The following is a 23,583-nucleotide window of genomic DNA, read 5'->3' as shown; positions in this document are numbered from 1 at the left end:
CCAGCTTGCAGCATCTAGGATACCCGGATGATATGCTTCAGCAAAAGAATTATAAATAATTAATTCACCAGATTGGCCTATGAGCCACCGCCTTCTGGGCACAAGACTCTAGGCAAAGTTCAGAACTTCAAAAATACATTTCAAAATCAGAAGAGGTCGAGAACATTTAAGCCCAGACCGGAATTAAAAGTCCAATTAAAATTTGTGCAATGACATATATATAATCCATGCACAGGGCTTGGCATGACCAGCCGATTGGTTGAACCTGGCCCCGTTCACCCGTCTGTCTGAAGTCAGGCCAAAGTGGTGTGTTGAGCAACAAGAACAAATTTGTAGGTTCCTGTTGCCCTCAACAACCAGGATCCCTTCCTCCACTGACACAGGGCCGCAGCCCACGGCAAACGGGTTGGTGGACCAAATATTCCCCCGGGTCCACAACGGGGGTGAACGGCTCTTGGCGTTACCCAGCACCCACAACGAGGAAGTAGCCGTTCACGTGTGCCCATAGTGATAAGACCGCGATTATTTGAAATGGCAATGATCCAAGTGGTTGTGAATATATTCAGACTGATCACACAATGCCATTGTGTGTCAGTGATTAAATGCCTCACTCTGAGAGTATCGGCTTAAATCCCGGGTCGAGTCAGTGAGTGAGTGAGTTAAGTTTTTCGCCGCAATATATCAGCTATATGGCGGCTGTCTGTAAATAATCGAGTCTGGACCAGACAATTCAGTGATGAACAGCACGACCAGCGATCTGCGCAGTTGGGAACCGATGACATGTGGCAACCAAGTCAGCGACCACATGATCCCGTGAGTCGCCAACTACGACAAGCATAGGCTTCCTATATGACAAGTATGGGTTGTCGCAGACCCATTCTACCTCGTCACGGGTAAATCTGTACTTTACTGAAGACGTGTTACTCAAATCGTGACGCATGTTATATTTCCAGTTTGTTTCGTATATAGGTTACCTCAGAAGATTGATTCCCGCATCTGAACGAATTTGTTTTACAAGGAGGGTGAGTGGGTGAGTTTAGCTTTACGTCGCTTTTAGCTATATTTCACCAAATACCACTACTGGGGACACCAGAAATGGACTTCACACATTGTGCCCATGCAGGAATCTTTAGCTTGACAAGCAAACACCTTAGCCGCCTTGCAGGAAGACAAAACAAGATACTAATTCTCTATACATGGGTGTATTGAGTCCAAGTTTAAGTGTTCGGCCTGGAGAGCGGAAGGTCACGGGTTCGATCCACGGCCGCATTATACCAAAAGTCATTAAAATATGGTTGTTGTTGGTCCCTGTCTGGCGTTCTGCATAAATGTCGACAACAAGGACTGTGGGTGAAGCATTTATGCTTATCAGTGATCTAGCACTATAGAACCAGCTGAAGTCTGGGCTAGTACAAGCAGCCACACATACACAATGTAGACAAAGGCTTAGTCTCTGAATATATATAATTTTGATAGTAACAAACCCATTTTAATTGAAAAGAAGCCCCAGGGAGACCAGCGATTCAGACCTGAACCTCAGGAAATCTAGACTTGCTTCATTTAAGGCTTTAGCACTACAAAGAAGGCTCAGCAGTAGACAAAATAATGTGGTTCAGGGACTGTGAGACAGACTAATACACAATCACGCACTTTGTCATATGAGCGAAATATTCCCAAGTTCGACATTAAACCCCACTTAGCGTCACCTGTCCACCTTGTGATTCAAACATAACAACGTAATTTTGTTGAAACCGTGTTTTATTGCATAATGTACATTAAGGGTCTTCGTTTGTTATTTCGAGAAACAATGATACAAATAAGGTTTACTAGTACATATCTGTATGTATATTACCATATGTGTGTGGTTGCGAATACAAACTGCTGTCTGCAAACCACTACCTTTCGACATACATACATTACATAGCTCTATTCCAATACAGCGAAAGACATGCTGAAAAAATACATGTAGACAACACGATTATCATGACAAATACACACAAAGATAAGAGTTAAGCACACTTGTATATTTTACATAGTGAGATTGCATTCACACTGTGATAACATAGTCTCAGATTAAAGAATGCGGTTTTCCAGAACAGGCCCCTGACATTCAGAAAACATAAAATGTTCATCCAAATGTGAGGAAGTTCAGTCAGTGTTCTCACACTACCCGTATATACAAATAGAAACATGCAACATCTAGATAAGCTAAACCGTTTTGAATTAGGATAAATGGTAATTTGTTGTATCTAAGCAATATATCTATGCACTGTTCGACCAGCACTAGACACATATCCATGCACTATTCAACATCATTAGATATATATTCATGCACTATTCAACATCATTAGATATATATTCATGCACTATTCAACATCATTAGAAATATATTTATGCACTATTCAACATTATTAGATATATATTCATGCACTATTCGACCAGCATATGCATAGATACATATGCATGCATCGTTCAACTACCATACAACAGCCGAGCGTTATTTGTGACTGAACGACACCAAAAAGTGGACTTCGCACATTGTATCCATCTGGGGAATCGAACCGGGTTCTCGTGTGTCGAACGAAAGCCTTCACCACTAAGCTCCTCCACCCCCACACACGCAGACACAGAGTGTTATTAGTGTTGTCATATGAATGATATATGCTGATTTAGGTTAGTTTCAATGAACTCAACTGCTCAGCGCATCACCACATGTGTTCAACATTTTCTTGGATATTCAGCTGGGCGAAATATTATTTTTTTGAAGTTATTAATCCGACGGAAACCATTTTTAAAATAACGATTTAAGGAAAAAACAACCATAGTGCTGCACAAACATACGCACGCACACACACACGCACAGACACGCACACACTCGCACGTACGCACGCACGCTGACACAGAAACACAAACCGATCACATCAACAATTTCATTACTATTTGTGGGGACGGGGAAGGGGTTCTGATGTCTCAAATGTTTTTCATCCTATTTCGAACTTTAGAATTTCTCCATAGATGCCTTGCAGGGCCAACACCAGTGAGGGGAGTAGGTGAGTATTATTGGTCTTTTGTTCAAACAACACATTTACAGTTTGGCGTACATTTCATCTATTTCCTTCTTGAATGCTTTCCGCAGAACTGGGCGTTTTGTCTTGAAGCTGGGGGTAATGAACCCGTTCTCCACCGTGAAGAGTTCGGGGTATATGTAGATATCTTTAACCTGGAATACAATGTTAGTGTCAAAAGGTCTTTCTATACATCTGAAGGCGAAACGTTCTCCCGTTGCCATGGTCAATGTTTCACGTGTTTGTTTACTCGTGGTTTCTTCAATCTCACCAAATGCTAATTCAGCGGTTGACTTTCCTCATACATGTGACATACGAATGTGTATGGACTGGTCACAATGGCCGTTAGGTATGGATGAGTGAGTATGGTACTGCGCCGTTTTTTTGCAATATTCCCATAACACCACAGCGGTGGTCACCAGGGCCCACTTGCACAAAACGATCTTAGAGCTACAATTATTGTAAATCCTTAGGATCGCGATCTTAGGCTTCGGCTACAATCGCCATCCACTTGCACAAAGCGATTGTAGGCTAAGATCATTGTAAGTTACAATCAAAACTTACAATTGGTCGGAACCAATTGTAAGGAGCTAAGATCATTGTAGTCAGTAGCAAAATGGCGTCCAAGTTGGTGTCAATTTCACGCAAATAATTAGCTTTACGTTTGGGGATTGCTTTCATATTGCATAAAACTGTATGATTCGCCTTAAAACTTCAGCGACACAGAGAATGCAACATCGATTTAACGTCAGAAATATCGTTGTTTGCGGTAGTGAACAACATCATTATCGAGTCGATATCATAGAGTACAATTCTCAACCGGTTCAGTGTTGGAAAAAGTATGAACACCATACCTTTTTGATAAACAAAGAAAGGATAGTAGATCTAACGAAAGGGGTCTGCATGCGATTAGCAGTGGCCATGACCTTTTCAATAACTCAAGGGCAGCTAATATTTTAATAATAGGGCTTGTATTTCACTATTTGCATAAAACATGATATTTCTGTGGTTGCAGTATCACATGTTTAGTTCATAAAAAAATTAGAATGTAGAAAAAATAGAGAATACCCCTTGAGGTACGAGTGATTATACATGTTACCTTCTACGTTATCGCTTGCTTCAACGTTATTATTTACTTCAAAGACTTGTGGGTTGGGGTTGTTTGGGTTTTTCTTTTGTTTGTTTGTTTTTTTATATTTGTTGTCATGAAAAATCTGCAAGGTGCGATTAAAGAAGGAATGTCATCTGTGTGCAGTAACCAGTTCCACGTTGTATTTGCGCTGCATGCTATGCGCACTTGAAGACAACTGTAGACAGGAGTCGAGTTTAAGAAATTTCTACGTCCAACGTTGAAGAGTTCGATCTTAGTTAAGATCGCGATCTTAAATCCATGATGTCTTAAGATCGTCTTTGTGCAAGTTGATTAGGGCAATTGTATGGTGATTGTAAAGTTGATTGTAGGGGCCTAAGATTGATTGTAACTAAGATTGCTCTGTGCAAGCGGGCCCAGAACTGTGTTTCAGACATTTTACCTGGGGAATCGAACTCAGGTTTTCGGCGTCCATGGCCATTCAACCTTGACAATGACCCCTGGCTTGGTGACGGATTATCTGCCCTTTCATATATGCACGTATGAGGAATTTCGTTATGGATAACTGGGCTTCAAGACTATATTGATGAAATGAAACGTTCAAAACATTTTACCTGCGCAAAACATATTTAGTTTTCATTCAATTAAAATATTGCAGTTAAAACTAAAAGGTCAGTTAAAACGTTTATATTTCAAATGCCATCAAGAATATGCGTTTCTTGTTATATAGTTACGTGTACATGTCAGAAATATGTGCAAAGAGAAAATATTGTGTATATACCTGTTCAAAGCCCTTGAGGCCTCCGCTCTTGCCCGCTGACAACATGTCGGCCAGGACAGCAGCCTTCAAGTCCTGAAGCAGAAGAGGTAAACAGAAACATAAACCCATATTTCCTATGGATGATTCGCATTTGACTGTAAATTAAAAACTTCATTTTTAATTCAAGACTGAAAAGCCTGGGAGATATATCGGAGTTAATCAATGTTGATATGATAATAATGAATGTTTGGAGAGTTCATCACCACTTGTACTTCTTCATGACCATAGTTGTTCAGTGGCGGATTCGAGGGTGGGGGGTTGCCCCCTTATTTTCCAACGTCATGTTCTGATTCTCAATCAACACACACACCCCACCCCACCCTCACTGAAGATACTTGAAAAATGACAAAAGGCTGGATCCGCCCATGGTTGTTTGTATAGTAATCGCTCTTGAAAGAAAAGATGATAGGTGTATGATGTGAAATTTGCATTTGTACGATTGTCATTTTTAAACAAACAAACAAACTAGTGAAACTAACACTAACAACTCTGTGATGTGATGTGCAAGATGATTGTCAAAATTAATGGTCAGCAGTGATTCGTGAGAGATTACATAGAAAATGTTACGGGCTTGTGAGTGGTGTACATAAAAAATAACAGAAGCGCGCTCAGCCAATTGGAAAGCGACATTTATGCGTGAGGTAATTTGTAAATGACTTAATTTTATACTGGCAAAAATAGTCACGTTCAACATTTGAGTTTCGGTTCGTTAAGGGGCTTCAATACGAACCTTGTCTGTCGCTAATTCAGCAGGTGTTTTGCTGATGTTGTGTTTACTCGCCCACTTGGTGATGTATTCTTCCTCGAGTGTGACCACGCCCATCACACATGACTGTGTAAGCAAAATCATGAGCAGTACGTAAGTGATAGCCAAGTATGGCAATTGTGAACTGAAGTACAAAAGAAAGTACACATCTGTTTCTTGTTTGTTATCTTTTGCGGTGAGGGATTTGGAAGGTGGGGGATTATTTCAATCAACAAACATCAATATCGTGGGTCATGGGTCACTGCTTCAATACTAACACAGTGATGAGACGACTGCAAAATGTCAGCATCCGTGCCTGTTGACCAGTGAGGCTCATGCCATTAACCGCCAACAACATCTGAATCGACTATGTTGGACAACTGGGTACGATATCTGTGTTGTTTTGCAGTACGTACATAATGTTTGTGAACTGTCAGTCACAGTCAACTCACTTAATAATCAATAATCCCGAAGCTCCAGATGTGTAGTATATTTTGTACGTAAGTTCATATATCACGAAAGCAGTCCATCTACAGACTCAATGTAAAATATCGCATATAACAGTTATAAAAAGCAGATTCACCAAAGGCGGGTAGGAAACTAATAAATAGGAGGAGCACAGAGAACTGAAGTCGTCGCATAAATAACAAACTGACATTTTACTCTGTCTCAAACAAACCACTCTGGTCTGAGAGCACACATAGCAAGCAGTGCTGACGTAGTTACGTCCCTTGAATTAAAGTCCTTGAAGTTTGGCTGGGCTGTGTTATAAAAACGAGCATGTGCACTCAACTATCTACTAGTATCTAGGAAGACTATTTATATCCCTGTGTTATATTTTTGTCATATAAATCAATATCCATACACAGGTCAGTGTATCATCGCGTATCAGGATAAGATAATATTATTATACATTTGTGACGAGTCGTGATACCGCTACCGTAAACCTTCTTGTACACGAACCTGTGAGCTGTTCCCGTCCACGAAACACTGGGCAACAAACTGACTCCTTGTGTACACATTCTCGATCTTCTCACAGGCAATATATTCCCCCTAGAGGAAAAACAATACACACGTATAAACACCAATGCAACCTTCGGGAAGATGAACTAGAAACAATTTTGACTTCCTTGACATCTTCAAGAAACATATTCTTAACTTGTTAGTATTTTACATGATTGTCTTCTATACAGCTTACATAAAGTTATCTTAGTAATCACGGAAATAGCGTTTTTCTTGTGAATAAGCTTTTGACACGGGTGACGTCGTCTTTCGCTCACTGATGTAAAACACAAATTACCTGGGAAAGCTTAAAAATGTTCTTCTTTCTGTCTATGATTCGAAGGGTTTCTTCCTGGAATATGAATCAGCTTTCATAATAATGACACAAACAGACGAACAAACAACAGAAATAAAAAAAGTATCAACACATTTGGCCAGGCACTGGCCAATCGGTTGATCTTCGTTCAGTTTATTTAGAAACTACAGTAAACCACTTCTATAACGAATACGCCTGTAACGAACTGGCGGATATAACGATTACTACTTTTTGGTTCTGTTACCAGCTGCCCCCTAGTACTTTTTCACAGATCCCTTTTTGCAAGCATTGTTAATCTATTGCTGCTTGAGGCAGAAGCTGAGAGCAAGCCTGTGGTCTGGAAAATACCTGCAGCCACTCCCCGACATCTCCGGTATGGAGCCAACCATCGCTGTCTATAGCTTCCGCCGTCTTCTGTGGATTCTTGTAGTAACCCATGAACACATTTGGTCCCTTGACGCACACCTGACAAGAGGAAAAACACCAGTGGTTACCAGCGTGTGGCCAGTAAGGGTGAAAATGAGCTGCTTACTTTGTACTTACCCATGAAGGGGTGTTACCACAAAACAATGTAATGGTGTGTACACAAACGCTGTTTCCCAGTTATATCACAGCGTGTCTGTTTGATGTTGGAGAATAGTAACGAGGGTTTCAGTCGGTCAACACTTTCGCGAAACCCATAAAAAGTGGTGTATTGCTGGGAAACGAAGAAGCATAGTTCTGCAAAATTTTAGATTCGAACTTTTTCGAACGATTCATAGGTCTTTTGGCAGATCTCTACGCCAAAGTGTCTACACGATATCAACTACATGTAATTTGATGATTAAAGTTACCTTTCCGAGGCAAGGGAGCTAACTGACAGTGAATGTCATCTGTATATGACAATGAATGTCATCTGGCTTAGATATAAGTCTATGGTTTTAAAACATTTATACAGTCTGTCATCTGAACCTGCTGCTTTTTTAATGAAAAAGTATCTCGTCTTTCATAAATGAAAGTGGTTACTTAAGGTTTTTAATCCGTAACACTAAACAGAGGTTATTCGATATGCTTATTTATCTATCTAAAGTAATATTGATACGGTTGCCGTTTTTTTTATATTTTAATTAAACGATTCTCTTTGAAATTGCAATGCAGTTACATACGGTTGTTATTTAAATGAGGTCAATGTGTTGGGCGCAAATAGGCTTTTCACTGACCCATGTCGCCCTGAAACTTTACACCCAACCAATCATCTGTATATCTATCATCAGTTAACTCCCTTGCATTGTGAACACGTGGACGAGTTGTCGCGAATGGGAATCCTCAAAGCATAGTGGCAAATTGTCAGTTGACTTTGTGATGATGAAGAAGAGAGGGAATATTGTTTTACGCCGCTTTAAACAATACCCAAGCTCCTATCACTGCGAAGTATCTTCAGCAACGTGGCAATCCTACATGTCTATGTGTATACAAAAACTGAGAGAAGACAACATGCTCTGTTTATGATGAGTTGTGGGTAATTCTGACATATTATCCTCTGTCAGTAATACATACTTCTCCTTTGCGATCTTTGGCAAAGTAGTCCATTTCCGGAACATCCACCAGCTTGACGTAGTTGCACGCCAGGGGCGGTCCGCAATGACCTGCAACGTAAGCATAATATCAGTCAAATCAAGGTTAAAGCCAGATCAAATCCAAACTCTCAAATTGGTCCTACGCTTGGTTGCAGAGATAGCTTTGAGGGAATGTAACATGCCGTGTATACATTTATCAAAACCATATCATGGGTCACTGTTGCTTCAATACTTGAATGATGAGTATGTAAATATTTGATCTGGTCATCAGCTTCACCTCTTTGGTGAAACCATTAGCAGGGATAAGGTGTTGATAAAACTAGAAACATGATCTGGGGGAATCGGGATTCCAAGAAGGATCTGGATCATAACTGTGTGAGATATTTATACAATCATCACCACCAGCCCTTTGCAGTAAACTGCCCGAAGACACTTTTGGCCTTTCCTGGAATAACACGAGTCAGCAACCGGAAAATCAGAACTTTCAAAACCAATAATTTATGTAAGTGTGTCCAACCTGCAGAACTCTCTCCTGGGATATTAAAGCTGATGCCTGCTGTTGCCTCCGTCTGACCATACCCCTCCAGCACCTATAGATGAGTGAGTAACACGAATTTAATCAATAGTTGTACCGTGTCAGTGTGAAGTGTGCAGTGAACACAAGGTGGCTTTTGCATCCTCAGCAAGCACCTAGGGTGCTGACTAAAGTGTCTAAACCAGTGAATATTGAATTCAAGATCAGCGGAATCGAAGCCGAATAAACCGAACAGGTTTGCAAGGGGTTTGAGGATTTGCCATAGAATATAATTTTATAATTTCCAAATTAAATAGAAAAGGAAATTTGCTTCATATGAATCTGGGTGTGTCCCAAAGTATCTTTAGCAATGTATCTACCATAGAACTAGATCGAAGAACACAATAATCAACGTGTTCACGGGATCGGAGGCGATTAGGAGAGTAATAGTCACATAGCTCAGAATGCGCGTCTTTAGATTCTTCATGCTTGTGAACCTGGGTGAGTTTTCATCGTATATTTTTTAAAAGTATATCAGCTCATTGGTCTTTGAGCATTACATAAACTTATCTTAAAAATATAAAACGTTCAAATGAGCTTGCTGGAATCCAAAACAGCAAACCTATTATTTGCCCTTATTTAGTTTAATCTTTTCCAACTCGTCACGTTAAAGATGCTACTATGATTTATGACAAGATAACGCGAGGCGATCTATAGTGCCCACAACCTACCATGCATCCCATCGTTGCCCTAAGGAAGTCGAGCACCGCGGGTGAGAGTGGCGCAGACCCAGATATAATGAGTCTGATTTTCCCCCCAAGGGTCTTCTGAATCTTCTTGAATAACAGGCGGTCCCAGATTGTGTCCTTTCGGATCACACAGCTACATAGAAACAAAACACAAACGTTACAGTGTATTGACTTCGTTGGTTTACAACATCTCTTGCAAAGACTTATTGAGGGAGTAGGATTTTACACTGCTTTCATCATCATTGAAGCCAAAGGACAACAGAGGATACATTTTATATGTCAACACCAAAGCAACCATATCCTCAACACCAAAGCAACCATATCTACATGTCTCAACAGACTTGTTTTATGTCTTTTGGGCGTTTAATGATACGCTGTTCCATTTCTCGGTCTAAATATATCGAATTTGGGCCAGACAAGCCAGTGGTCGATATTCTGAGTATTAACTCGGGGCATCGGGTTACACCCTTTCATTTGACCTACCTGACCATTTGGTCGCTTCTTACGTCCAACACAGTCTGCCAGGGGTCTATTCAAACCCAGGCTCGCCACTGGTCTAATCGCACTGTATAGTTATACCACCCATGAATTTCGTTTTGAAAATTCAGCTTGTAATGGAATGATATGGCAGACGGGGGTTGTATCGTGGAAAAACCTTATCTCATCATGATCTGAGTTATTTTCCCTGAATGGGCAACAATGTGTGAAGCTGACTTTTGGACTGCTTAATGGGCTTAATAGATTAAACGCTTCCTACCTCGATCTACAACCCCAACCTGTTCACAAACACATTACGAAACGGTACAAAGGTTATAGTACTCACTCCCGAACTTCCACCAGCTTACTGTTGACTGCCCATGACAACAACGTCTTTTTAATGAAGCTGCCACGGACGCCGTTCATCACCTGTTTTGACAAGTATTCTGAATCAATAGCAGTGCGGGTTATTTGTGTTCCTTTTTATTTAACGCTACCCTCAACAATCATATGACTGTGGGATGTAAATAACTGAATACGGACAATTCTGTGATACGTTAAAAACATCGCCCCGCGCCGTCGGAATATGATAGCATCCAAGTAACAGCCATACGATGAAAGATTTCAACGTTCCTCAAATACGTTTCGTGAATGAGTATTCAATGCTCGTTTTTTTCAGCTGACATTTTTAAGACACCACAATTTGAGTAATCCTACATCAAGGGGCCTTGTAAATAGTCGACATAAGAAGGGGTAATTTCACAGTTGACTATATTGGCAACGATCCACGTGTTCAGGACACGCGGACACTGACCTTGTCGTAGATTCTGTTGAGTAGGCGGGGCACAGTGGGGAAGAATGATGGTTGAAGGGTCTGCATGTCGTCAGTGAGAAGTTTGATGTCACCCTGGAAGAAGCCGATCTGTCCCCCTACCGTGAACATCAGTATCTGTGAGGATGTGAACATGGAGATACCGACAGCAGGAACAACAGACATTACAGCAAGAGATGCAAAGAAAAGGTTTCAGTTGTTGGATCTTTCAAAACAGGCTTGACTGAGACAAAAGGCTTGGCTAGTGAACCCTCTAGCCTGCGGGTTAAATATCTATTCCAGGATGTGAGAATTCTGTATTGGCGGCTTCATCTCCCTTGACACCACTACCACCACCACCACCACCACCACCACCACCAACTACTACTACTACTACTACTACTACTACTACTACTACTACTACTACTACTACTACTACTACTACTACTACTACTACTACTACAGACTGCTATTATTCCTTCTAATCTTCTCAACTGTAAGATTCGCCAATGCATGGTCTGAGATAATCTTTGTTTCAAATATGAAACATCCAGGAGCAGGTCGTCATGTAATTCAAGTCCTGTCAAATTTGTTTATTTCGCTATTCACGCATTTTTCGCATCAAAGCTGTAATTTAGACTGACTGTCACAAATAAGACATAATCGTTTCATATTTTCACAAAGGAACAGACATCTTAAAATCGAATCGCTCGTAAAATCGCTCCTTGGTCTCATCCTCGCCAAAATGGCAGTTTAAGGAGAATGTGATATATCAAACAACGTTTCCTGTCTTTACACTATATACCGAGAAGTTAGATCGACCAGTTTAAATAGTGTGGCAATGTCCGCCGTTCGATTAGCTAACCCATTCTTCATGCATGATTGATTACAAGGTAAATATTTGGATAAATCATGCATATAATCCCAACCGCAAAACACTTAACTGTATCCCTCGAATGGTTTTTTTTCGATAAGGATTCAAGTTCTAAAGCAAAAGCCGTTGGTGATTTTTGAGGCCTGCAATGCTTTTCCTCACCTCGAATGGCGCATACTGGCATTTGTAATGTGTCAACACATGAACAGGTAGAAGTAGTTTCATATTATGCGATGTACGGAAGAAGGGATATGGTAATCATAGCTACTGCATCTTACCTGCATGCCCCTCTCAAACATGTGAGCAAGTGGGAGGTAGGAAAGATGGCGGTCACTCGGGCTCAGGTTTATGTGGTCCTACGGAAATAACAAAAAAAACCAAATAACATTGAGTGTTGTCTGTTTGTGGTTTAACTCAGTAATTATTCCACCAATATGATGAAGCTATGTAAATTATCGAGTCTGAAGCAGGCAGTCCAGTGATTTACATCATGCTATCATGAAACGATAACATACATCAACAAAGCTGGACACCTCTTCCCGTTAGTCGCCTCTCTCGAAATTATGGTTCTGAAATACGAATTCAAACCTGGATCCTCACAAGTGTACTGGATACGTGGCTGATTTAAGCGATCTCAGCGCCAACACTACGCTCCGTCTATGTGAGTCAAACATGTCAAGGAATGAGACAAGTTGTTGTTTTTCTTACCATGATGTGGAACATAACAGATCCCAAGTTAGAGATGAGATTAGCATGAGACAACATCACCCCTTTAGGATCGCCTGAAAATATACATTTACAGTTACACCTTGTTACTGTAAATGTTTAATATTTATTCATGATGATGTATTCGACAATGAATGATTATGTTTAACAACCAGAAAAAGAAATCCTTAAAGAGGAACTGAAGATAAATAGGGGCTCTAGTTCTCCAGGTATTTGCACGGTGTCACGCAACCTAGAATTGCTGAGATACAGTCACCAGTTATCCCATGGACAAGTTACTAGCGATTCCTTCTGTACCTGAAATAGTCGAGGCACGGTATGGTGTTGACATATTCCGTCAACGACGTCCTAGAATAAGAGAGGCACGTGGTCCTAGGTTACGTTGTGTCCATGACGCCTGGTCCTGTGTACCTATTATCCCAGTGAGACCAGCACGAGTTACAAGCCTCTGTAAGAATTTTATCTGACTGAAAGAAACCGGTACGTCACCTGTGGTTCCGCTGGTGTAACACACTGTGGCGAGATCAGACGGGTTGGGGAGCTACGAAACAACACAAACAAAGTACCGTTAACCCACTGTTGGCAGCAGAAGCTATAGAATCTGAAAACTCAGGGTGACTGAGATGTGTGTTGTGCCTTAATGTCATATGAAACACAGCCCGTGTGATAGTACGGCTCTGTGGCAATGTTAATGAAAAAGGAAAGATAAACATTTTAAACATCTCGTCGTCAAACCCCAAAAGGTAGACGTGGTGCAAATATATATGGACAAGAATTATGGATGAACAACTTCTTTATTCAGATAATGCAACATTTCGAGAAAGATTCTTGTATCGTTGTCGAGGTATGTTTCATATGCTAGGAAAATTATTGCACCAATTTATTGTTACCATGAATGTGTAATGGTTAAATAGATATAATGATGTATAATAACAACTCCCTCAATTTTCAATTATATACAAAACAATTTCTGTTTACTTTATTTTGGACCTCATGTATTTTTGCAAAAACGTGACGATAATGCACTTACTACTAGCTCTTTGGGATTCTCACGTCCAAGTTTCTGAAAGCAGAAAACCAAATAAATTCAGGGCCTATATTTTCGAAGCTCTCTCAGCGCTAAGATAGTAGTAAGTTGATGTTAATGTATGGCAATGTGTTAGCTCTAAAAGAGCTTCGAAAATCTAGTCCCGGAGCTATAGGCTGTAATGAAACGTGACAAGATGACCGAATAATTAAAGGTCGACCTAAAATATTGATGGCCACTGAATGATTGACAGGTACCCATTTCAAAGAACCCATAGTCTGTGTTTGAAATGAATGAGGGTGGTTTCAGGCCGCCGTTTATGACATTATTCTAGATGTGTTATTGTGAGTTTGCTTGATGTGGGAGGGCAAACTGAAGACGTTTACTACCCGCGACCTGAAATATCTAGAAACATAATCGTAACGAACCGAGATTCGAACCAAAACCTTTCTGGAGTGCCAAAGTGGTGTAAATGTTCACAGTGAATCACGTTAGCTCAGAAGACAGTGTTTACTAATCAATCCTCTTGTTTAAAGGACTTCTATGACACATACCTCCACCTCACTAAACAGGACCATCTCGATGTTGTACGTGGCGGCAGTATCTTGGTTCTGTTTGGAGACTGCCTCTATCATCACGATCCTCTTGAGGGATGGGAGATGCTGAGCCTGGTCCAGGATGAGCTGAGCTTTGTCTGGGCTGTCGCATACCAGGGTGTTCAGCTCAGCTGTCGGGAAACACATTGTCATGCTTAGCAATGCCTGTCACACTTCAACGTGCTGAGCTAAGCTGACGAAAAGCGCATGACATCTCGTAATAGTCACTATCAGGCACCAAACTTTAGAAAACAATATCGTTATTAATAAGTATAATTACTTTTTCAAAAGATGCCCGAGCAGATGTAGTTGGTTGGTTTATTGTTTAACGCTGAACACAGCAATATTTCAGCTGTATGGAACGATCTGTAAACAATCCGGTCTGCGCCAGACAATTCAGTGATCAACACCAATATACGCAATGGGGATATGATGACATGTGTCAAGCAAGTAAACGAGTCTGATCCTGTTAGTCGCCTCTTACAAGCATGGGTTGCTGAAGACCCAGATCTTCACGAGTCCTGATGTAGTGTTGTCAGGGGTGGCAATTTTCCGCGGATCCCCGCCGATTTTATTTCAAACTGGTCGATTTTGTGAATCGCCTAAAGCCCCATTCGATGATAATGCTTTTTCGCAGAAAACCAATTTTCCTCTTGCTATCGCTGTGTTGTAAAAGGATAGGGACTCCCAATTAGTAAACTGAGAAATATGTCACATAAGCACACGTGCGCTAAACGTCAAAATCGTTCTGTAAGATATTAGTGTTACTTCGGGTTTGACACAGAGGAAAAATTTCTGTTTAATGTCACAATCTGCAATATTCAATCAATAGAATCCAAACGTAAGGATCAACCATGGGACCAGACAGCTTACCAGTGACTCATCCCACGATATGGTGACACTCAATCAACAAAGTCGTACAATTAAAACATCCAATTAGCAATAAGTACCAGAGTCATCTTCTAGCAGGGATATCCCTTCGATGTAACATACGAAATGAAACTGATTATGAAGTGCGGAGTCAATTATGGAGCGATGTCTTTCCGTCACCTACTCTGGTTGATGATGTAGATGCAAGCTTGGATTCCCAGGGTGTCGTACAGGGGCACGGTTACTATGGAGAACATATTGTTGGCTTGTTCCGCCACTGTCCACTGGAAGGAAACATACATGGGAAAATATAACGAGTGCTTGGCACATTTTAGTGATGATACTTTCAGTCATCGGTTTGCCTGGCCCAGTTTCAGTTATCGCTAGTTCATGTTATGTCGCTGGAATATTGAAGGCTGCTGCAAGACAATACACATACACAACCCCATCCTATATGAGGCCGATCGTGATGGTTCACACACCATGACGGTGAATACAGAGACAAATGTGATGGCGGATTGTAAGGTGTTTAAAGCCCATTCAGAACCAGAGGTTAGTAGGGATGCATGAAACACATGTAAATATGGAGACCTTGATACATTTATAGAGGGTGTATTTCTTTATCTGTAACAAAGATGTATATTCTTTCCATCTGCCGGTGTTAAAAAATAGAAATATTGTAATTACGAACTTTGTTCGGTGTATAACTCTTAAATATATATTAATATACACCCTGAAAAATGCCTCCAAACACCACACAAATCAAACAGCGCCAGATACTATGACATACCTTCTGAAAGGTCACACGAGGAGTGATGGGCAAAATGGTGGATCCAGGGTACGTATAATAATTGGACAGTCGAGGAGGATACTCACTTCGATCTTATTCTTGCTGTATATGCCAATAAAAGAGTCCATCCCTGGCTTCACTCCCTTGTGAAGAAGTCCTGAACCAAAGGCACGGGCTTTCTCGTACACCTTCAAGTGAGAACAGAATGTAATGTTTGCGGGTGATAGCGTCACTGTGAATACTCATGGACACACGTCATGTGTAGTTTTCACATAAAGCATTTGATGACAAACAGAAATATACAGATTATTATTCTAAATGAAATATACTTTTGATCTGATTGAGTGTGATATAACATCTCTCTGAAAATATTTCAGTTAACTCCGTCTGACTACCATCTGAACTGCTATTCCAAACAGTTATTCAAATGTTCATTTGTGCAAAGGTGATTTCCACCTATGCAGAAGGTGTATGGTCAATTTCCAATGTTTGTTCCAATGTCAGTATTTGGGAACAAAGACTGTCGCAATGTCACATGTAGGAACATGGCATTGAAAATTTCATTTTATTTGTATTAGAAACTTTATTTTCCGAAGCAGTGTTACGCCCTATGAGGTGGAATGTTGTCATTACCTCGTTGTAAGATAGCCATTCATATTCCTTGTTCGGACCCGTCCTTGCTCCAAGACAGGGGCCATTATCTGCAATGATTGAAAGAGGTTTGAATGTAAGTGTGTTGTTTACCGCCGCACTCACTAGTATTTCAGCGATATGGTAGCGTTCAGATAATAATCGAGTTTGGACCGGACAATCCAGTGATCAACATCAGTGACCTTGATCTACGAAGCCGGTATACGATGATATGAAGCAAACACATCACCGAGACTGGCTTCATCCTGTTATTTGCTTTGGTATCAGATCGCGGATTGCATGGCAATATTTTACTCCCAGACATTTAAAAAAAACCAAACATTTTCGCTGTGAGCAAACGTTTTCCAGCTTTTCATCAGATTGAAATGTCACTGTTGCTGTTATTATAGACTGTCGTACAGACTCTGTAGTATATATATCCAAGAAAGCCCATGCAAGAGTAGAAAATGTGGCAAGTCTAGATTTCCTTAGCTTCTGAAAATGAAGAAAGTCTCAGGTCTCCATTTCATTATATTATTTTTTTTCACTATCAACGTTTTTCAGTAAAATATGTTCATTTCAGAGACTAGCTCTTAGTCTACTGTTATTACCGTAATGTTGATAATATTATTGATGGGGTGTCCTATGTGGGACAGCTCGTATCCAGTCTGTTTCTCTTTGGTGAAACATATTCAAGTTTACCCGGTCTCGACAGTACTTACTGGACTGTCGTATGCCCCTCTGGAAGACTTCGTACAGGGTCCTCGCGTCCTCATATAGGTAGTGCATCAACTGACCCTTGGCCTTCGGGTAGGCGGTCATTCGACTTCCATCCTGAAGTCAGAGTTTGTGTCATAGGCTCACGGATTTAGACTACTACGACTGCTTATAGATAGTTTTAAATTTACTTCAATTATAATGAACATAATGAAAATTATTTAATTGTAGATGCCAACAATATTACTCTAACCACCGCTATTACCGGCACTTCAGCAGGTATAGCTCCGGGCCTAGATTTACGAAGCTCTGTTAGAGCTAACACAGTCGTAAGTGCCATACATTAACATTAACTTACGACTATCTTAGCGCTGAGGGAGCTTCGAAAACTGCAGGTACTAGAACACGCATCCACTACCACAACTAACACTAGTTCTTTCAATTCTTCTTCCTCAGCTACTACTACTACTACTACTACTACTACTACTACTACTACTACTACTACTACTACTACTACTACTACTACTTAAAACGACTCATGAAGATTCCTGTTCCAATTGATCTCCGGAATCCCATGCATGTCGCGAAAGGCGACTTTGGGGATCTGACTTGGAGTATCGCCACTGCGCTGGTGTTCCTCCTCCTCCTCCTCCTCCTCCTACTCCTACTCCTACTCCTACTACTACTACTACTACTACTACTACTACTACTACTACTACTACTACTACTACTACTACTACTGCTGCTGTTGCTGTTACTCCTCCCAGTACATTTCAGCTGCTAATACTACGACAACTACTTCTATCGTTGTCGGATATTTCTCTGTTAATAGCTGTTAGTCCAACCCCTCACCTCCAAATCCACCGACTGGTCACTGAGGTCCACAGGGGGGACGACTTGCGGGGGTCGTGACGTCATGTAGTAGCTTGCAGCCGCTAGTCCAACAAGCGTTAGTGTACTCGCACCAATCAAACCGACGTTATCCGCATACAGCGCTTTGAGCGTTGAAGAACAGTCAGACATCCTGAAACGTATATCAAAAATAGATACAACGTGTAACGTTGACATGAAAAATAGACGAAACCTGCGAGGTGTTTCACAAAATTATTAAGTATAAGCAAGCATGTACCAAAGAAGTAAGTATGTGCTCAGGCCGTTTATTTATCTGTCACACCCCTACAGGGCTTCACGGCTAGGCGATTTGTACTCCGAGAAGTGGCATCCTGAACAGCTGATGCTAAGGGGAACAAATGAGTACGTACGGCAACCGGAACTTCGGTGCCCACTTCCATTTGTGACGATGTGAACTATTCACTGAACTTTGCTGTGGTATTTAACTTGGACTTTGACTGTGATTGACATTCAAATACATTGCAGTGTACCGGGACCGTACATCACATCTCCTCTCATAGTCGTGACATTTCACCTACATCTAGCAATCTCCTATTATATCATTAAAACCAAACAACCAAAAACTCCCAATCACATCGAAAATGTTTTGGCAGTTTTTTCAACGAAAACGAATCCTGCCTACAGAGTTCAATTGCAAGTTCCTCGTTGTTTCATTCACAATTTAGCATATTTCTCGAAACCTCGCTTTGAAAGAATTTAAACCATGACATCCAAAAATCAACGCCTTCGTCAGTGACACTACCAAGCGTTCCGCTGATGTAGATTATTCAGTTCTAAATATGCAGAGACTCAACGTTTCTTTTCACAATATATTTAAAGAGTAATTAATAGTGAATATGATAATATGAAAATATGAAAACATAATATGAAATTACTTCTTTGAAAGAGAATGTGTTTCTAACTGAACATGAGTGATATTAAGATACACGACACCTGTTGTTGACTTACAAGCGTGTGAATAACGTTTCACGTTATTTTCACCAAATTAAATCAAATTAAATATTTCAACTCCATATGTTTCTGACAACTTGTTAATTTAAAGTCCTTCAGATACCATAAAGAATGAAGGTGACCAAACTTTTCAACAAAATTAATTACGAAAGTGAATATCACAAAAATATTAATAACGACATGAAGGCAACACAGATGTTAACAATGGCCGCTTATTATATCAGTATGGGAGTATTATACTTGTGTTAGGTGCTATAGAAATCACACGACAAGATGAGCAACTGAAGCCTTCTGAAAACTGAACATTTCGGCACATTTTGAACTATTGCCATTGGAATAATCATGTTCAAATGGTTGAAGACCTAGCGCTTTGTTATGTTTTAAAATTTGCTATGGTCAAAAATTGTACAAGAAATACTAAAATAACTGAAAAAGAGACATTGCGTGCACATGAGATTATTTTTATATTAACCGTTAATCCCAAAATACATTGAGAAAATAATGCCATGTAAGAGTATTGTTTGAGCGCTGAGAGAAGCATCGTGTTGGGGATATAATAGCCACTAAGACGCTGTTAGTTCAATGCATTATGAGAGACGCTGTTAGTTCAATGCATTATGAGAGACGCTGTTAGTTCAATGCATTATGAGCTCCACTTAAACATATACATATGTTTTTGTTCATCTTTTCAGTCCCCCTGGTTTTAACTATCGCTGATATCACACTGAGGAAATCTGACATATGCCTTCAGTTGACATATTGTCTAATCAGACCATTTGCGGGCGTTTGCATGGCTGGAAAAAGTTATGACTCAGTATTGGACAGGGTCCAGAAAGTCACGCGAACGGCAAGTCAGTTGTTCTGACAAACAATGTTTTTCACAGAAACTTTGACAGAGACATGTATAAACGAACATACCGTGACGTGATAACAAAGTAACGACATGCTGGTTGAATTACATCAAATCTAATGTCATCTGAAGACAGGAGAACAGACACGAGTAGTGATCGGTGTTGGGTACACGGTTATACTTACGGCTTCGGCAGTGAAACAGTTTGAAGTTATAGACTGCAGAGCAGCTCCATTTATGCTCACCGGTGTATACTAGCAACACCTGTGCCAGATTTAACGACGGATTAAATTGTTTTGGGATTATAACAATTTTTATTAAAACGGTGGCACCAACCACAGGAAACAGCTGCAGATTCCACTATAATAACGAGACTCTGACAGGAAAGTACACAAAGTGCCACAGATTAAATTGATTTTGAACACCAAAGGCATAAAGAAGAGTGATGATGATGATGATGATGATGATGATGATGATGATCTCTAACACATTTTGCTGGAATTTTTTTATATAAATATAACGGAATGTTGCATGAAATTATTAGGCATTAACCATGAAGCGTGCAATCGTTATGTAACCGTTTGGGGTGGCGGAGAGAATGCTAGTAATATTTTACAACCCGAATGGAAAACTGCATGTGTTGTGCAGCTGTTGGCTCGTTGATCCTCAGTTTTACCATAGTTTCTCTTTACCTCCTATTTGTTTCCCTGTTGATTTAAATAAATAAATAAATAAATAAATAAATAAATAAATAAATAAATAAATAAATAAATAAATAAATAAATAAATAAATAAATAAATAAATATCACAGGTCTACATCCACTGTTAAATCGGTTCAGAGACAGTGTGTCTCTTAATCACCCCACCCCCACCCCCCACACCACCCCACCCCCACCACTTCTGATCGCCGCTTTCCTTCGTTCTTGCACCTTTCCCTACTTTACACAAGTTATTCTTCTAATGAGCACCACGCGGATAATTATGTAGGCATGTTAATTCCACTCTTGGCCTATACAGACCCAACAAACAGTTTTTCATTATTTTGGGTTTTACAAACATTTATCGAAAATCAAAACCTTAGAAAAGTTTAGTTAAGGCAATTATTTCCATGACTGACTCAAAACAAATATGAACGGGTTATTAGACTGAACACATACTCACTCCATACAAACACGACACACACATACACGTGCAAACGTGCCTGCGCACACACACCAAAGAAAACCTGTCGGCAATCCCTGAAATATATGGTACCTTTCAACCGGCCTTTACACAATACTACCGTTATAAACAGAACAAGGCTAGTTTTCCTCAGGTTCTGCGCAGTTACCTTGGGTCCTTTCGAGTTTCAAACAGTCACACACAACACACACTCACATACCCCTCCCTATCCCCACCCGTCCTCCCCCACCGACACTCCGCCTCTCTCTAAAATATGACAAACTGCGATGTTTTCCGGTCACTGAAGTCTCCTGAAATCTGCCAATTAGCCAGCTCAGCTCAACACGGATCGCTGAGTGCTGGACAATTTCACATAGAGTGTGTATCACAGGGTTACATCCAAGTAGAATGTACAGCTAAAGGTTAGCACACATAGTTCCCTGATAAGAAAATACATAGATCTGGTGGAAGTAGGGACCTCTCCGAAGCAAACAAGTAAAACATGCCCCTGCCGTTTGGCTCATAAAACTGGGACACAGTTATCGGGTCCAAATAGTGTCGAGGCCATGTTAACAGATCGCAATATAATACATCTCAATCCAAGAAAACCGGTTTATCGGTAAACAGTTAAACAGATAATCAGTTACACTGGAACCGGTTTCTACTCTACGATACGTACCATCACTAATAAACTCAGAGAACGCTAATCTTCCGAGGGGGGCAGTTTATGCAGTTCTGCAAGATGTAGGTTTGTGACGTTGTTAACGTATGTTGCAGCTGTGTGCTCGACCAAGCTATACATGGGTGTCGCACCGTCTCTCGTCACAGTTTGGAAACATTTGAGCCCCTGGAGGGTGTTGTCGCCTCGTTCCACGTGAACGCCGAGAGTGTGTGAAAAGGTTACACTGGGAGTTTGATAAGCATGAGATAAAAACAAAAATACTTGATTTTGTAGAAATTGGGGACTATGTGTTTTTTCAGCTGCGAATATTGACAGGGTTAGGCGAAAATGGATGAAATACTCGCATTTGCTATACAAATATAGTCCCTGCTTTCTGTTGAGACCACGCTCCAAGGCTGAGTGCTGAGGCCATGGATGTAAAGTCTATGTATTAAAATGACAGGTCTGTATGATGGGACGGTCTAAACTGTATTATCTTTCTTAAAATTATCATACAAACTATTAATACTTCAGTTATTTGTGCAAGTCTTAAACAGTCATACTCAAAGACGTGTTTGTAAATTATCACGATCACATATTTAAACACAGAAATCTCCTAGACGATAACGTTTAAATGTTTACATAGGTTTAAATAACAGTGGTGACACGGTAAACCGGACATCTGTTAATGCGGACGAATTCACGGTCAGCAATGACGCACACACTATACACTGGTTCTTACTGTTCATGTGTTTTATGTACATTATGGAAGACGTGAAGCTTTCTGTATAACCATTATGCGCATAGAGATGTGAACGTAATGCTGAGTCGTTTGCGCCGGCGTATGTAATCAGTGAGTGAGTGAGTTTAGTTTTACGCTGCACTCAGCAATATTTCAGCTACAGGGCTGCGGTCTGACCAACCGATCCCTTTAGTCGCCTCTTACGACAAGCATAGTCGCCTTTTGTGGCTAGCATAGGTTGCTGAAGGCCTATTCTTCCCCGGCACCTTCACGGGTCCCGTATATGATAATGATGGTGATGATGATGACGATGATAATGACGATGATGATGACGATGACGATGATCACTGTTTACATGTGTGTGCGTGGGTGTATAATGATATTTGAACATCATGGAGCATATTAGCAGAGGCTAGAGTTCGGGGCCTAGATTCTCGAAGCTCTCCTAGCTTCGTAAGTCGTAAGCTAATGTTAATGCATGGCACTTACGACTCCTATCTTAACTTAGCACTTTACAAAGTTTCTACAGTGAATCAAATACGGAAACAATTAACCCCACAACACGAAAAACCCTACACAGATGTTTATACACACACCTTTACCTACCTTCCTTCTATCGATCCGTAAGGGCACAATGAAAAGTCAAGCTGTTCTCCAATCAAGGGTTCGAAGTTCAAGGGCAATGTTCAGGTCCTTGTAGGTCCAGCGACGAGCCTATCCACGTGGAAGAAGGGGTGTGCCCCCGATATGTAAACATGCCTTGACGCAATCCCTAAGTCCTCAATGTAAAGTTGCAGGGCCTGTGGACACAGACAATGATTTACACAACGTACAGTTGACCGCTAACCCCCGATAGTCAAGTAACTAAAGACTGTCAACATAAAGAAGTGATAGGGTGATAAGTTGTGTTGAGTGATAACGTCGCGTCAC

At 40.6% G+C, this 23,583-nt stretch overlaps 1 protein-coding gene across 2 annotated transcripts; it reads right to left on the bottom strand.

Annotated features, from left to right (window-relative positions):
• Positions 1–1,740: 1,740 nt before the first annotated feature.
• LOC137284401 (long-chain-fatty-acid--CoA ligase 5-like) lies at positions 1,741–23,558 on the bottom strand. 2 transcript variants are annotated; one of them, XM_067816193.1, is made up of 22 exons: positions 23,260–23,558; positions 18,228–18,399; positions 17,381–17,492; positions 16,662–16,729; positions 16,115–16,216; positions 15,423–15,522; positions 14,327–14,499; positions 13,776–13,808; positions 13,235–13,286; positions 12,728–12,801; positions 12,298–12,375; positions 11,149–11,283; positions 10,681–10,763; positions 9,840–9,990; positions 9,112–9,184; positions 8,575–8,663; positions 7,387–7,503; positions 7,021–7,074; positions 6,684–6,773; positions 5,706–5,807; positions 4,937–5,008; positions 1,741–3,220 (listed from the first exon to the last, which is right to left on the bottom strand). In XM_067816193.1, the coding sequence occupies exons 2-22, from the start codon at positions 18,396–18,398 to the stop codon at positions 3,086–3,088; spliced, it is 2,064 nt and encodes a 687-aa protein (XP_067672294.1). In that variant the 5' UTR covers position 18,399; positions 23,260–23,558; the 3' UTR covers positions 1,741–3,085. The 2 variants fall into 2 exon arrangements, with proteins under 2 accessions (XP_067672294.1, XP_067672295.1); XM_067816194.1 differs by lacking the exon at positions 23,260–23,558 and adding an exon at positions 21,930–21,987.
• Between the last annotated feature and the right edge of the window lie 25 nt (positions 23,559–23,583).

Source organism: Haliotis asinina, chromosome 5 (genome assembly GCF_037392515.1).
Source record: "Haliotis asinina isolate JCU_RB_2024 chromosome 5, JCU_Hal_asi_v2, whole genome shotgun sequence".
In the NCBI taxonomy this organism is placed as follows: Eukaryota; Metazoa; Mollusca; class Gastropoda; order Lepetellida; family Haliotidae; genus Haliotis; species Haliotis asinina.
The sequence above is the reverse complement of the archived record's forward strand: the minus strand, read 5'-3'. Positions and strand labels throughout refer to the sequence as shown.